Raw genomic sequence first — 15,480 nt, 5'->3', positions numbered from 1 at the left:
ACTTTAATATATTGGATAATCCTTCCTGATATATTTTATTAATTTGGAGCACAGCAGTCACTTTATATATGTTTGGACTTTTTTTCCATGGTTATATATACATTTTACTTTTATCAATTTGAAGCACAGAAGTCACTTTAATATTTTGGATAACCCTTCTTGGTTATGTGTATATATATATTTTATTAATCGGGAGCACAGCAGTCACTTTATATATTTCGGACAATTTTTTCTTGGCTATTTATATATTTATATAGAGACCTTTAGTGTATCTCTAGTGTATTTTTTTACCTATTGAATTGGCTTTGTATTTATATATTTATGCTGCGTCACTTTGCACTGATTTGCACAATGTAAGATTCTGGTACCTTTGGTACCCTTATTTCCCATTTCTACCTTAATATTGCGTCCCACCTTGCTAACTAGGTGGAACGCATACACCTTTAAGAACGATGACATCATCGCCGAGCGCCGCTATGAGCGGCTATTTCAATCGCCGGTTTTCTCTCACTCATTGCTCGTTCAAACCGCATGCTTGACCAGTCTTGTCCTATGCTGCCGGAGCTTCTAGCTATTCCTTTGCCTGAACAAAACCGGAACCTCGCTACCGATCCCGTATCTCGCTACCGGATCACTCTCTTGCTACTGGACCATGCTACTACTAACCCAACTTGTGATAAGTACCCCACAGGGTATTTCTTCCTAACTAACTTACACTATCTACCTCTGCATACTAAGGACTGTTACTATGTAAGCACTATTCCTATCATCTGCATAACTTCATAGATTGCTAGCTCTTGAGCCTACCATCATCTACATCATTGCACTAGGTTACTCTCTCTTGTATACTTCATCTGCTGTCCCCTACCACCTGTTACTATACATGATTGCTAAACCTATCTGCATACTACCTATCATCACCTACCACTGAATATTACTACTGAGTGCTCACCATTTCTAACGCCTGTCTCTCACCTCTATACTATCATATACATCCTATCACTCCAGGAACATCATATTGAGTGTATGTATATTTGCATAAAACAGGCTGTGCACGGTGATGAGTCCTGAGAGTTGGATATGTTTGTTCAACACATCTCTACATGACTACTGAGTGTAATAATTCTGCAGCTGCAAATCCATTCACTAACAAAAAACGCAAGAGCGTTACACACAACCAATTAACTAGTGGAATTTATTCTGATGCTTTGTGATAATCTGATATTTATTATACACTGGCAATATACACACCAGATATAGAGTATAGAGATATTGTTACCTATAGTTTCAAGCAAGCGCTGTATTTGATCTTCCTTGAGATCATACATATCACATTGTAGATTTTGCTTTATGTTTTGGATCATTGTCTTGTTGGAAGACAAATCTCCGTCCCAGTCTCAGGTCTTTTGCAGACTCCATCAGGTTTTCTTCCACAATGGTCCTGTATTTGGCTCCATCCATCTTCCCATCAATTTTAACCATCTTCCCTGTCCCTGCTGAAGAAAAGCAGGCCCAAACCATGATGCTGCCACCACCATGTTTGACAGTGGGGATGGTGTGTTCAGGGTGATGAGCTGTGTTGCTTTTACGCCAAACATCACGTTTTGTATTGTTGCCAAAAAGTTTGATTTTGGTTTCATCTGACCAGAGCCCCTTCTTCCACATGTTTGGTGTGTCTCCCAGGTAGCTTGTGGCAAACTTTAAACGACACTTTTTATGGATATCTTTAAGAAATGGCTTTCTTCTTGCCACTCTTCCATAAAGGCCAGATTTGTGCAGTATACGACTGATTGTTGTCCTATGGACAGAGTCTCCCACCTCAGCTGTAGATCTCTGCAGTTCATCCAGAGTGATCATGGGCCTCTTGGCTGCATCTCTGATCAGTCTTCTCCTTGTATGAGCTGAAAGTTTAGAGGGACGGCCAGGTCTTCGTAGATTTGCAGTGGTCTGATACTCCTTCCATTTCAATATTATCGCTTGCACAGTGCTTCTTGGGATGTTTAAAGCTTGGGAAATCTTTTTGTATCCAAATCCGGCTTTAAACTTCTCCACAACAGTATCTCGGACCTGCCTGGTGTGTTCCTTGTTCTTCATGATGCGCTCTGCGCTTTAAACGGACCTCTGAGACTATCACAGTGCAGGTGCATTTATACGGAGACTTGATTACACACAGGTGGATTCTATTTATCATCATTAGTCATTTAGGTCAACATTGGATCATTCAGAGATCCTCACTGAACTTCTGGAGAGAGTTTGCTGCACTGAAAGTAAAGGGGCTGAATAATTTTGCACGCCCAATTTTTTAGTTTTTTATTTAACAAAAATTGAAATATCCAATAAATTCTGTTCCACTTCATGATTGTGTCCCACTTGTTATTGATTCGTCACAAAAAATTACAGTTTTATATCTTTATGTTTGAAGCCTGAAATGTGGCAAAAGGTCGCAAAGTTCAAGGGGGGCGAATACTTTCGCAAGGCACTGTAAATAGGGATTTTGGTTTGTGGTGCACAGATAGTAAAGATCTGCTTTAACCACTTCTGGACTGGAAGGCTTTACCCCCTTAATGACCAGGCCATTTTTTTGCGATACGGCACTGCCTTACTTTAACTGACAATTGCGCGGTCTTGTGAAACTGTACTAAAAAAAAATAGAGTTTTCCTGCTATGAAACACAGCCAATAAAAAAAAATTAAAAATCTAATTTCTTCATCAATTTAGGCCAATATGCATTCTGCTACATATTTTTGATTTAAAAAAATCCCAATAAGTGTATATTGATTGGTTTGCGCAAAAGTTATCGCGTCTACAAACTAGGGGATAGATTTATGTCATTTTTATTTATTTTATTTTTTTACTAGTAATAGCGGCGAGCAGTGATTTTTAGTAAGACTGCGACATTGCATACGACAGATCAGACACCTAAAAGGTCTGCCTTGTTTACATAGGCAGACCGCCGTTCTGTCTCTCTCTATTGGGAGCAATCGCAGGTGGCTGGCGGACATTGTGTCTGCCAGACCCACTGATTGGCTCCCCCTCTGGCCAATCAGTGCACGCCCCCACTGGCTATTACACGAAACTACCTACAGGTACATGGTTTCGCATTAATAGAGCCGACCTGCCGCAGTAAAAGTGCGGCGGCTGGTCAGCAAGTGGTCAAAGACTGAGCTTTTTTCTGACATTTGTTGCTTACAAGTTAAAATCAGTATTTTTTTCTCGAAAATTACTCAAAACCCCCAAACATTATATATATTTTTTAGCAGAGACCCTAGGGAATAAAATGGCGGTCATTGCAATATTTTATGTCACACTGTATTTGCGCAGCGGTCTTTCAAACGCAATTTTTTGTGAAAAAATACACTTCAATGAATTAAAAAAAAAAAAAACAAAACAGTAAAGTTAGCCCAATTTTTTGTTTAATGTGAAAGATGATGTTACGCTGAGAATCGTGAGAGAATTGTGATCTTTAACCACTTTAGGACCGGAGGATTTTCCTGATTTATTTCCAGGCCACTTTTTGCGATTCGGCACTGTGCGAATTTAACTGACAATTGCGCAGTCATGCAACGCCGTACCCAAACAGAATTTTTTTCCCACAAACAGAGCTTTCTTTTGGTGGTATTTGATCACCTCTGCGCTTTTCATTTTTTGCGATATTAATAAAAAAAAGCGACAATTTTGAAAAAATAATATTTTTCTACTTTGACAGTTAAAAAATATCCAATATATTCAATTTTTGTCATATATTTAGGCCAAAATGTATTTAGCTACATGTCTTTGACTAAAAAATTCTCAATGAGTGTATTTTTAACCGCTTTAAGACCGGAAGATTTTACCCCATTCCTGACCAGGCCATATTTTGCGATTCGGCACTGCGTTACTTTAACAGACAAATGCGCGGTCTTGCAATGCTGTACCCAAATTAAATTTATGTCCTTTTTTTCCCCACAAATAGAGCTTTCTTTTGGTGGTATTTGATAACCTGTGCGATGTGCCCAAAAAATTGTGATGAAATAAAAATATTTGTGTGTATTAAACTAAACATCAAAAAATAAAAATAAATGTAAAAAATGTCCATTAACCACTTTAGCCCCAGAAGGATTTTCCCCCTTTCTGACCAGGTCCTATTTTGCAATTCGGCACTGCGTTATTTTACCGGACAATTGCGCAGTCGTGTGAAGCTGTACCCAAATAAAATGTATGTCCTTTTTTTCCCCACAAATAGAGCTTTCTTTTGGTGGTATTTGATAACCTGTGCGATTTTTACTTTTTGCTCTATAAACAAAAAAAACAAGCGACAATTTTGAAAAAATAACAATATTTTTCACATTTTTTTTATATGAAATTCCCCAAAGAAAAAAATGTAAAAATCTAAATTTTTTAACATTTTAGGCCAATTTGTTTTCTGCTACATATTTTTGGTAAAAAAAAAAAAATCGCAATAAGCTTATTTTGAATGGTTTGCGCAAAAGTTTTCGCAGCTACTAACTATGGGAAATTTTTGTCAGTTTTATTGTTTTTTAACTAGTAATGGCGGCGATCTGGCGGCGATCTGCGTTTTGTTTTGCGGGACTGCGACATTGCGGCGGACAGATCGGACCCCTAACTGACATTTTTGACACTTTTGGGGGTACCAGTGACATTACTACAGTAATCAGTGCTATAAATATGCACTGTTACTGTAATAATGACAAAGGCAGGGAAGGGGTTAACTTTTATTGGTGATCAAGGGGTTAATGACTGACGTGTGTGGGGGGAGGGGATTGTGTGACACAGGCACAGATCGCAGGTTCAGCTAGGCTGAATCATGTAATCTGTCCCTGCCGGTCACATAGGAGATGTGTAGGTTTACACAAGCAGGCAGATTTCCTCACATGATCCCCAACGATCGGGGAAGAGCGGCGGTGATCACCGCCGCTCCTCCCCTGGCCCAACTCCCGCTGTGTCTGAAAACACCGCCCACAGAGGGAGGAGTCCAGCGACGTAGACCGACATCACTGGACGATAACGAGCCACTTTGCCGCAGTACGTTCAATGTGAGTGGTCGGCAAGTGGTTAAGCAAAAAAAATCATGATTCTCATTTTATCCAGAATCGTGCAGCTCTACCTATAGGTACCATAAATATTTACTGTATATGCAGCCGATTACGTCATCGATGCATGTGCTGTGAAGGAAAAGCCACCCCTTCCGTTCCTTTAGAGCCCTATGCTATAACTGGTGGCTCCTGCACGACCGAGAGTGACGTCACATGGCCCCAGCCTAAGTTTGCCACCTCATCCCTTTAAGACCCCGTTCACACTGGGGTGACCTGTCAGGCGACCTGGTCGCCTGACAGGTCGCCTGCCATAGAGAAGCTGTGGACCCGTTCTAATAGGAGCGACACAAGTTGCTCCGACTTAGAAAAAGGGTCCGGAGCTTCTTTGGGGCGACCCGGAGCGACCTGCATTGACTTCAATGATATGAAGTCCGTGCCGGCCGCTCCGATGGTCAGCTGTTGTAAACACAGCTGACCGTTCTCTGGAATGATCACAGAATGTCTCTGATCCTTCCATATAAGATCAAGTCTCTGTGATCATTTCAAAAGCCCAACCCCCATACAGTTAGAAACACTCCCCTAGGCTTACATTTAACCCCTTGATCACCCACTGTGTTAACCCCTTCCCTGCCAGTGCCAGTACAGTAACAGTGTATATTTTTAGCACTGAATACTGTAGTAATGTCACTGGTCCTCCCAAAATTGTCAAAAATGTCAGACAGGGGTCCGATCTGTCCGCCGCAATGTCGAAGTCCCGCAAAAAAATTGCAGATCGCCGCCATTACTAGAAAAAAAAACAATAAAAATGACATAAATCTTTCCCGTAGTTAGTAGACGCGATACTTTTTGCGCAAACCAATCAAAATATGCTTATTGCGATTTTTTTTTACCAGAAATATGCAGCAGAAAACAAAGTGGTCTAAAATGTTAAAAAATGTTGATTTTTACATTTTTTGTTTTTTAGAATGTCATATAGCAGAATGTGAAAATAGTTTTTTTTTTTTCAAAATTGTCGCTCTTTTTTTCTTTATAGCGCAAAAAATAAAAATTGCACAGGTGATCAAATACCACCAAAAGAAAGCTCTGTTTGTGGGAAAAAGGGGCATCAATTTTATGTAGGTACAGCGTCGCGCGACTGCGCAATTGTCTGTTAAAGTACCACAGTACCAAATCGCAAAATAGGGCCTGGTCATTAAGGGGGCAAATCCTTCCGGTCTTAAATGTGTTAGCGTATGTCTTGATTTAAAGAGGTTGTAAACCCACATATTTTTTTTTCTTCACCCTGAAAGAGAAACACATAATGAGCTAGTATGCATCGCATACTAGCTCATTATGAAATTCTTACCTTAGAACGAGCCCCCGCCGTGACGCCCTCTTACCTCTATGACGGGCGACATGTCCAGTCGCCCGTCTTCCGGGATCGCGGCATCCGGCCATCTGATTGGCCGGAGCCGCGGTGACATCACGCACGCGGGAGCTGACGGTCACGGCACGGGGCACTGAAGGAACGGCACGAGCGGCCGTTCCTTCAGAGCGCATGCGCCAGTGACGTCACTGGCTGCATGTAAGGTAAATATCTCCTAAACAGTACAAGTTTAGGAGACATTTACAGTACCTATAGGTAAGCCTTATCATAGGATCACCTATAGGTACAACTTGCAGAGGAGGGTTTACTTCCTCTTTAAAGGGACGAGGTGGCAACCCTACAGTCCAGCCACTCACACAGTCGGAGTCTGCATATCCAAAAGAAAGACAGGTGAAGATGGATGCGGCCTCCGTCGGTGACAACGCATTGGTGGAGGGCTTGGTTTGCAGGTAAGTTTCACATAATGTGCTAGTATGCGACACATTCTAGCACATTATGCCTTTATTTTACAGATCAGAAAACAAAAATTCAATCTGCAGTTTACCTCCTCTTTAAAAGCAAAACTTCTCTTCTACTTCTTTTTATTGCTAATACCAGTGGCCAGCTAGAGATTCCTAAAATGAAAAGGCTTGACCTAATTTCAAACAGGCCACGCTGCTTTTTTATAGCAAGACAACGTGGGCGGGGCGACCCACGCCAAACCCAGCGCCATGAGTTCGGTATCGAGGCGTGGAACGCACAGTGCGTCCCATCCTTACCGGAAACAGGAGGCGGAAGTGGAGAAGACATAAATAAAGTCCTTTAGGCTGAACGTTCGCCGGTTGTTGTGCTTCGAAGATGGGGAATACGAGCAGCGAGAGGCCCGGACCCCTGAAGGGGCGAAGGGACAGCGGCGGCGGAGCCACCAAAGGGGAAGACCGGGCCAAAATCTTAATGGACAGCCCAGAGGACGCTGACATGTACCCAGCCGAGGAGAACAAGGTGAGTCGGAGTGCTGGTCGGCTCTGTCATTGCCAGGTCCTGAGGAGGAGGAGGGGGTAGGCCGCAGGGAGCCAGGACATGTCACTGGGGTGATGACAGGCTGCAGTGACAGACACAGACATGTGGGTGTGTGCGGGGACAAGCTTCACACATCTCTGCCTGCACTGATACACTCTATACACTCACACCTGCTGCTCTATACACTCCTCCTATCTACAATGTAGGGGCAGCTCCACAATAATGACATGAATCACTTCCTTACTATCAAATCTCATCTCTTGCGTGTTAATAGCCCCACTTTCATTGTTTTTCTCCTAATTTTCTTCCCAAGCTTCTTTCTTCACCTTTTATAGAGATGACAGCTGGTTTATTAGTCTCCCTGAACTTCCTATTGGGGAGCGCCGCGTCACCCCTGGAAGGGTCGATGACTGGGCAGTCAGCTGTCGCTCTAAAAGCTGGCCTTGTCTTAGCAGAATTATGTTTTGAAAATCCAATGTTTTTAGAACATTCCTTGGATTCTCTAATCATTAGTGGAGTCGTTTGTTTTCCACTGCAGCAATGTGAACGTTTGGAGGAGCAGGAAGGAAACTTCGAACAGAGTTTTGTGTTTTTTGTTTGGGAAAGTTCGTTCTTTACAAAAGCAAATAACGTTTTTAATGACTTTCATCAAGTCGTCAAATGTACTGATCAGAATTTTAGTATGAATGTTTTTTCAAAATATAAGCTTAAAGTGGTTGTAAACCTCAGACCTGAAATATGAAGAAAGCATATCCCTCTATAGTGCGTACTCGCCTCCATTAACCGATTGCCGACCGTCACACGACTATTTACTGCGGCGGTCAGCCCCTCACAGGCAAAGTGACGTAGGACTACAACGCTAGCCTGTGAGGCTCTAGGGAGCGAGCGCGCGCCACTGGATGTGCCCCCCCCCCCACGCGGTCACAGACCCCCCCTCGTGCGTGTGCCCGGTGGACCCGATGTCCGCCGGGCACTCGCGATCGTCCGTTACACCGGAAGTAAGGCAGGCGGCTAATGTAAACAAAGCCGCCTGTCATTCTTCCCTGTGTAAGAATGGAGATCACACGGTTCTACTATGTAGGACCGTTGATCTCTGTTCTTACACTAGTAGCCACAGCCAATCACAGTTAGAAACACTCCCCTAGGGACACACTTAACCCCTCCCTCTCCAATAAAGTTAACTCCTTCACTGCCAGTATCATTTTTACAGTAACAGTGCATATGTATAGCACTGATTACTGTAGTAATGTCACTGGTACCCCCAAAAGTGTCGAAAATGTCAGTCAAGGGTCCGATCTGTCCGCCGCAATGTCGCAGTCCTGCAAAAAAAATTGCAGATCGCCGTCATTACTCGTTAAAAAAAAAAAAAAAAACAACAAAAATGACAAAAATCTTTCCCTTAGTTAGTAAACGCAATAACTTTTGTGCAAACCAATCAAAATATGCTTTTTGCGTTTTTTTTTTTTTTTTTTTGAAAGAAAAGAAAGCTCTGTTTGTGGGAAAAAAAAGGACGTCAAATTAGTTTAGGTACAGCGTCGCACGACCGCGCAATTGTCAGTTAAGGTCATGCAGTGCCGAATCGCAAAATAGGCCCTGGTCAGGAAGGGGGTAAAATCTCCCGGGGCTTAAGTGGTTAAAAGCACAAAGGCCTCTTACTCACGTGTACGATCTGAAAGTTGCGCGACTTAAAGCAATGCCTGTGTAATCTTGAGGTTTATGGACCTCAGGTCACATCAAAGTCGGACCAAAGTAGTGCAGGGACTACCTTGAAGTTGCTGCGACTTAGTCACACAGATATGAACGGTACTCTTTGGAAATCATGGGGTAGGACTTATCATGCAACTTTGCAGTCTCTAGTTGCAGGACAAGTCACACAAGTGTGAAAGAAGTCTTAAGTGTCATTTCTGTTTGCTGCTTCCTTCATTTCTCTATCACCTTGAGTCACTTCTGACAAGTTTTCCTGACACCAAGAGAAAAATGATGACGGGGATGGATCTCCAGCAGATTGACAGCCTCAGCTCTGTTGCTGTGTGGAGGGGGTTGTGTGTCTCTTCTCCAGTCAGCTCTCAGAGCTCTCCTCACTGAGCTCTGCAGAGTAAGGCCCCTTTCACACACTCCGTCCGTCGGACAGACTCCGTTTCTCTCAGCGGGGGATCGATCTGCTGAGAGACACAGCTGCCAGAGCCCCATACATATCTATGGGGGAATCAGATGAGAACGGACCGTCTGTCCGTTATCCGATCTGCTGGACAGATGGAAAATAGGGTTTCCATCCGTCCAGATTTGACGGATCGGATGTCAGCGGACATGTCTCCGCTGACATCTGATGCCCCATAGGGATGCATGGGGGGACCATTCAGATCCGCCAAAAAAACCTGACAGGCGGATCTGAGCGGTCCGCCTGTGTGAAAGAGCCCTAACTTCAGCTCTAACAAACAACTAGCCACTGCCCCCACCTTTCACTATGTTCACCTGGTGATCTGGCTAGTAAGACACCTGTATTAGAATTCTTCCACTCTGGATGAAGGAGCAGCAGTGTCGCCTTTGGACAGTAGCATTGTCAGTCTGCGGGGGAGGGGAGTGTTAGGAGTACTAGCAAACTTTTGATACACTAACAAATTGAAGCCAAACTTCCAGATCACACCGCAGTTACAGCAACCATTTTTTGTTCCCTTTTGGGATAAAGGTTTTACATGAACAAATAAAAGCGGACATTGTAAGTATCCCTGTCAATGGTAATTAGTTTGTCTCCACACTCATAGCTGCTACATTTGCTTTCTAACTTGTTCTGTTGAAAAACAGACTTACTGGCTGGATCTGGATGTGGAGGACCACTAATCCAGCACTGCAGATAACCCAAGCCTATTGGTCCTCTACAGTCCCACTGCTGAAGTCATTATTCTTCTGGATCCTTAGAAGACCCCACCACATTGGACAGCCAATAGAAGGTTTCCACATCACGTAAATGTGGATACCAAAAGGACTGGGACTGCTGCATCATATGACCTTTCTTTGCTTTAAAGAAATGCAGTGAAAGCTCACACAGCGGGTCCAGGCTCGAGCAAGATTGTGACACTGAATTCGGGATCTGCCCACAGGTCTTGACCGCCACTGGACTCAGCCTCTCAGCGGCTTGCCGAGAGGCTGATTCAGCCGCTCTCATCCACTCCACAGCCCAGCACTCCAGTGAGCGAGGAGGGGGCAGAATGGAGAGCTGTGACTAACAGTCACTGGCTTTCTGCTCATGGAGCTGTGAGAACTGAGCGAACGGCGGTGTTCGATCGCTCTGTACTCAGTGTTAGAGGTACTGGGGGACAATGCCAACTAGGGAAGTATAATTCTTCAAAAAAAAAAAACTCTGTTTTTAGATCTGTGCTAAAAGTAAGAAAATTACTCGAGCAGGAAATACGATTTCTGGGGGAGTTCTGTACACACATTGTACAGAATTTTCTTAGGTCACCTCACAAAGAAGCCAAACTTTTATTCATTTATTTTTACATGTTTACAGGCATACCCCACTTTACGTACCCTCACTTTACATACACTAGCGAGTACAGACTCATTGGTGTCTATGGGAAATATTGGTCAGCTTGACATGGCACTGCTCCCCGTCTTTAACATTGACGTCTATAGGAAATCTTGGTCAGCTTGACATAGCACTGCTTCCGAATCATAAGTAACAAGGACACCAAAATTTGGGAGCACCGAGCGGGGACCCAGGACTACAACCTATCCGATTTTGGGGTTGGCCAGCTTGCCTAGGTAATCTACCATGTCGTAGTCCTGGGTCCCCCTAACATGCTTCCCAAGTTTGGTGTCCCTGTCACTTATGGTTCAGGAGCAGTGCCCTGTAAAGCTGACCAAGATTTCCCATAGAGCTAGTGTATTTACATGCATTGAGAAGTAAAAAGGTATTGCTTAATTTTAATTACATTTTCGGTTAACATACATGCTCTGGTCCTATTGTGTACAAAAGTGGGGTATGCCTGTACAGAGTTAGTGACCACAATTTTTTTTTTTTTACCTATTTATCTTTTAGTTATATTGTTTTTTTTTCTTAGTAAACGCTAGTACATGCTAAATGAAATTTTTACCTTTTTTTTGACAGAGCTTTCTTTTGGTGGTACTTAAAGGAGATGTACAACCAAAGCTCGTTTGGCTGTACATCTCCTATGGATCACAGGAGTGCAGTTTGTTATGCACTCCTGTGAACCATTTTTAGCAGAGAGCGGGCAGAAGCCGCCATGGAAGTTTGTCCTGGCACCGCACCATCACGACCATGGAGTCGAGATCCACCAGGTGCATGAACCGACACCCGGCTCAGCCTCTCGGTGAGAGCCTAGGCCAGCCGCCCCACCCACCGCCCCCCACCCCCTGTCATCCCCTGTCACACTTGCCAGTTACTGGCTCTCCACAACTTGAGGAAAGAAATGCAGTTGTTTACTTGTGATCAACTGTGATTAGACACAGCTGATTACATGGTAAAGGGCTGCTGTGATTGTCCCTTTACCGCGATCACAGAGCGTGCCCAAGGGGGGGGGGGGGGGGGGGGGCTGTGTGGGAGCTTGGTATGCTCGCCCAGAATGAGAGAGCCGTGCTGTAGCCATCTTTCGGCGATAGCAGGAGCATAAAGTGGGTAAAGTATTGTGTAAATGAATTGGGTAGGAGGATGGGAGGGGCAGGCATACACATACATTTGAAGGGGCTGAGACCAGCTAAACCCAGCATCGCAGCTCCAGAAACTATGCTGCTCGAGCACCATAAACCTGTCGAATATAAATAGCGATAAGCTCAAGAGGTGGAATGCACCAGCTTGATCTCTTCACCATTCTTCCTCTTTACACAGGGACTCGGGCAGCAGCAGGAGCCATTGGCTCCTGCTGCTGGCAATCAATTGATGTGTGGAGGGGAGGTAGCCAGGCCCCACCTTGTGTGTCTATGGAGCATGGCACCTTAGGCGCACAGCTCGGAAGCTGTGCTATGGCAGCACACAGAGAAAAAGAGGAGCCAAGATTGCCAGCCGGTGGCCCCAGAGAAGGAAGTTTAGAGCTGCTCTGTGCATTACCATTGCACAGAGCAGGTGAGTTTAGCATGTTTATTTTATTTACAGAAAAAAGTGCCTTTAGTAACGCTTTAAAGAATTAGTTCAAGTGACTGTAAAGCTGAAGATGAGCTTAAAGGCTTGATCCGTGGTTCTATTTGCTGCCTTCAAAGTGACATTTTGCAAGAGGCAGTAGTGCTGTGTGGTAGAGCATATGTCTTTATTGGGCTGTTATCAGGAGAGACAATACCAGAACAGTCAATGGACGGAGATGGGTATAGGTATGGGCATAGACTGAAGAACTGAAGAAGAAAATGGCTAGTGTATATGTATGTACAGTGCCTTGCGAAAGTATTCAGCCCCCTTGAACTTTTCATCCTTTTGCCACATTTCAGGCTTCAAACATAAAGATATAAAACTAATTTTTTTGTGAAGAATCAACAAGTGGGACACAATCATGAGGAACGAAATTTATTGGATATTTCAAACTTTTTAACAAATAAAAAAACTGAAAAATTGGGCGTGCAAAATTACTTTGTAGCGCCTCCTTTTGCTGTGATTACAGCTGTAAGTCGCTGGGGGTATGTCTCTATCAGTTTTGCACATCGAGAGACTAACATTTTTTCCCATTTCTCCTTGCAAAACAGCTCGAGCTCAGTGAGGTTGGATGGAGAGCGTTTGTGAACAGCAGTTTTCAGTTCTTTCCACAGATTCTCGATTGGATTCAGGTCTGGACTTTGACTTGGCCATTCTAACACCCGGATATGTATATTTGTGAACCATTCCATTGTAGATTTTGCTTTATGTTTTGGATCATTGTCTTGTTGGAAGACAAATCTTCGTCCCAGTCTCAGGTCTTTTGCAGACTCCATCAGGTTTTCTTCCGGAATGGTCCTGTATTTGGCTCCATCCATCTTCCCATCAATTTTAACCATCTTCCCTGTCCCTGCTGAAGAAAAGCAGGCCCAAACCATGATGCTGCCACCACCATGTTTGACAGTGGGGATGGTGTGTTCAGGGTGATGAGCTGTGTTGCTTTTACGCCAAACATAACGTTTTGCATTGTTGCCAAAAAGTTCGATTTTGGTTTCATCTGACCAGAGCACCTTCTTCCACGTGTTTGGTGTGTCTCCCAGGTGGCTTGTGGCAAACTTTAAACACTTTTTATGAATATCTTTAAGAAATGGCTTTCTTCTTGCCACTCTTCCATAAAGGCCAGATTTGTGCAGTATACGACTGATTGTTGTCCTATGGACAGAGTCTCCCATCTCAGCTGTAGATCTCTGCAGTTCATCCAGAGTGATCATGGGCCTCTTGGCTGCATCTCTGATCAGTCTTCTCCTCCTTGTATGAGCTGAAAGTTTAGAGGGATGGCCAGGTCTTCGTAGATTTGCAGTGGTCTGATACTCCTTCCATTTCAATATTATCGCTTGCACAGTGCTCCTTGGGATGTTTAAAGCTTGGGAAATCTTTTTGTATCCAAATCCGGCTTTAAACTTCTCCACAACAGTATCTCGGACCTGCCTGGTGTTTCTTGTTCTTCATGATGCTCTGTGCTTTAAACGGACCTCTGAGACTATCGCAGTGCAGGTGCATTTATACGGAGACTTGATTACACACGGGTGGATTCTATTTATCATCATTAGTCATTTAGGTCAACATTGGATCATTCAGAGATCCTCACTGAACTTCTGGAGAGAGTTTGCTGCACTGAAAGTAAAGGGCTGAATAATTTTGCACGCCCAATTTTTCAGTTTTTTATTTGTTAACAAAGTTTAAAATATCCAATAAATTTCGTTCCACTTCATGATTGTGTCCCAGTTGTTGTTGTTTCTTCACAAAAAAATTACAGTTTTATATCTTTATGTTTGAAGCCTGAAACGTGGCAAAAGGTCGAAAAGTTCAAGGGGGCCGAATACTTTCGCAAGGCACTGTATGTGTGTGTGCATATATATATATGTGTGTGTGTGTGTGTTACCAAAAGTATTGGGACGCCTGCCTTTACATGCACATGAACTTTAATGGCATCCCGATCTTAGTCCGTAGGGTTAAATATCGAATTGACCCACCCTTTTCACCTATGACAGCTTCAACTCTTCTGGGAAGGCTGTCCACAAGGTTTAGAAGTGTGTCTATGGGAATGTTTGACCATTCTTCCAGAAGGGCATTTGTGAGGTCGGGCACAGATGTGGCAATAAGGCCTGGCACACAGTCTCCGCTCTAATTTAATGTAGGTGTAAGACTGTGCAAGCCCATGGTGTTCACGTAAACCAGTTGCACCCCATGTGTGACATATCGGCGCGAGCATGAGAGAACAACAATTCTAGCACGAGAACTCCTAGTTAACTCTAAATGCCTTTGCAGCTCCTCAATTTAAAGTGTTACCTATGGTGATTTTTGGGCACCTTTTTTGTTTTTGGCGATATTGCAGTCGCATGCAATTTTGAGACCTTAAATGTTTGGTATTTGTTTATTTGATGCAACCTCCTCCCCCTTTTTTTTTTTTTATATTTTAACGTAAAATGAGTATTATATGGTGTGGTTTTGCATTAAAATTAATTTTATTATATTTTTTTCTGGGAAATTTGCATTTAGTAAAACAGTTGCAAAATATCACAACTATCACCTTTTTATTCTACAGGGCCTCTGCTTTAGATTTTTATTAGCAATATATTTTTAGTGAGTACTGTTTTAGGTGATATTAGCTATGTTGACCTTACAGGCTCCCATGGAAAAAGATGAATTTTTGGCATGGCAGCATGATTTAGAAGTGAATGACAAAGCTCCGACTCAGGCTCGACCAACAGTTTTTCGGTGGACTGGAGGAGGGAAAGAAATTTACTTAGCTGGTTCATTTAACAACTGGGGGAAAATCCCTCTCATCAGAAGGTATACCTCCTTTACCTATTCTGATTTTTACTCTGCACATGTTTACATTTTTCTGTACACACACGCTACTCCCTCCCTCTTGTTTATATCTAATCAAAATGCCCCAATATGTCCTAAATATGATGTTTATGTGACCTGGCTGGTTCCTCAGA

At 43.3% G+C, this 15,480-nt stretch overlaps 1 protein-coding gene across 1 annotated transcript in view; it reads left to right on the top strand.

The window, feature by feature from the left end:
- Positions 1-7,146: 7,146 nt before the first annotated feature.
- The window catches only part of PRKAB1 (protein kinase AMP-activated non-catalytic subunit beta 1), a 26,625-nt gene continuing 18,291 nt past the window's right edge, over positions 7,147-15,480 (top strand). Inside the window, exons 1-2 of the mRNA XM_082259051.1 lie at positions 7,147-7,380; positions 15,162-15,328. Coding sequence (XP_082115177.1) covers positions 7,237-7,380; positions 15,162-15,328 — 311 coding nt within the window. The 5' untranslated portion in view covers positions 7,147-7,236. The remainder of the gene's footprint in view (positions 7,381-15,161; positions 15,329-15,480) is intronic.

This window comes from Pelophylax lessonae, assembly GCF_965119305.1.
Source record: "Pelophylax lessonae genome assembly, chromosome: 1".
Lineage (NCBI taxonomy): Eukaryota > Metazoa > Chordata > Amphibia > Anura > Ranidae > Pelophylax > Pelophylax lessonae.
Note: the sequence above shows the minus strand (reverse complement) of the source record. Positions and strands in the feature narration are given on the sequence as shown.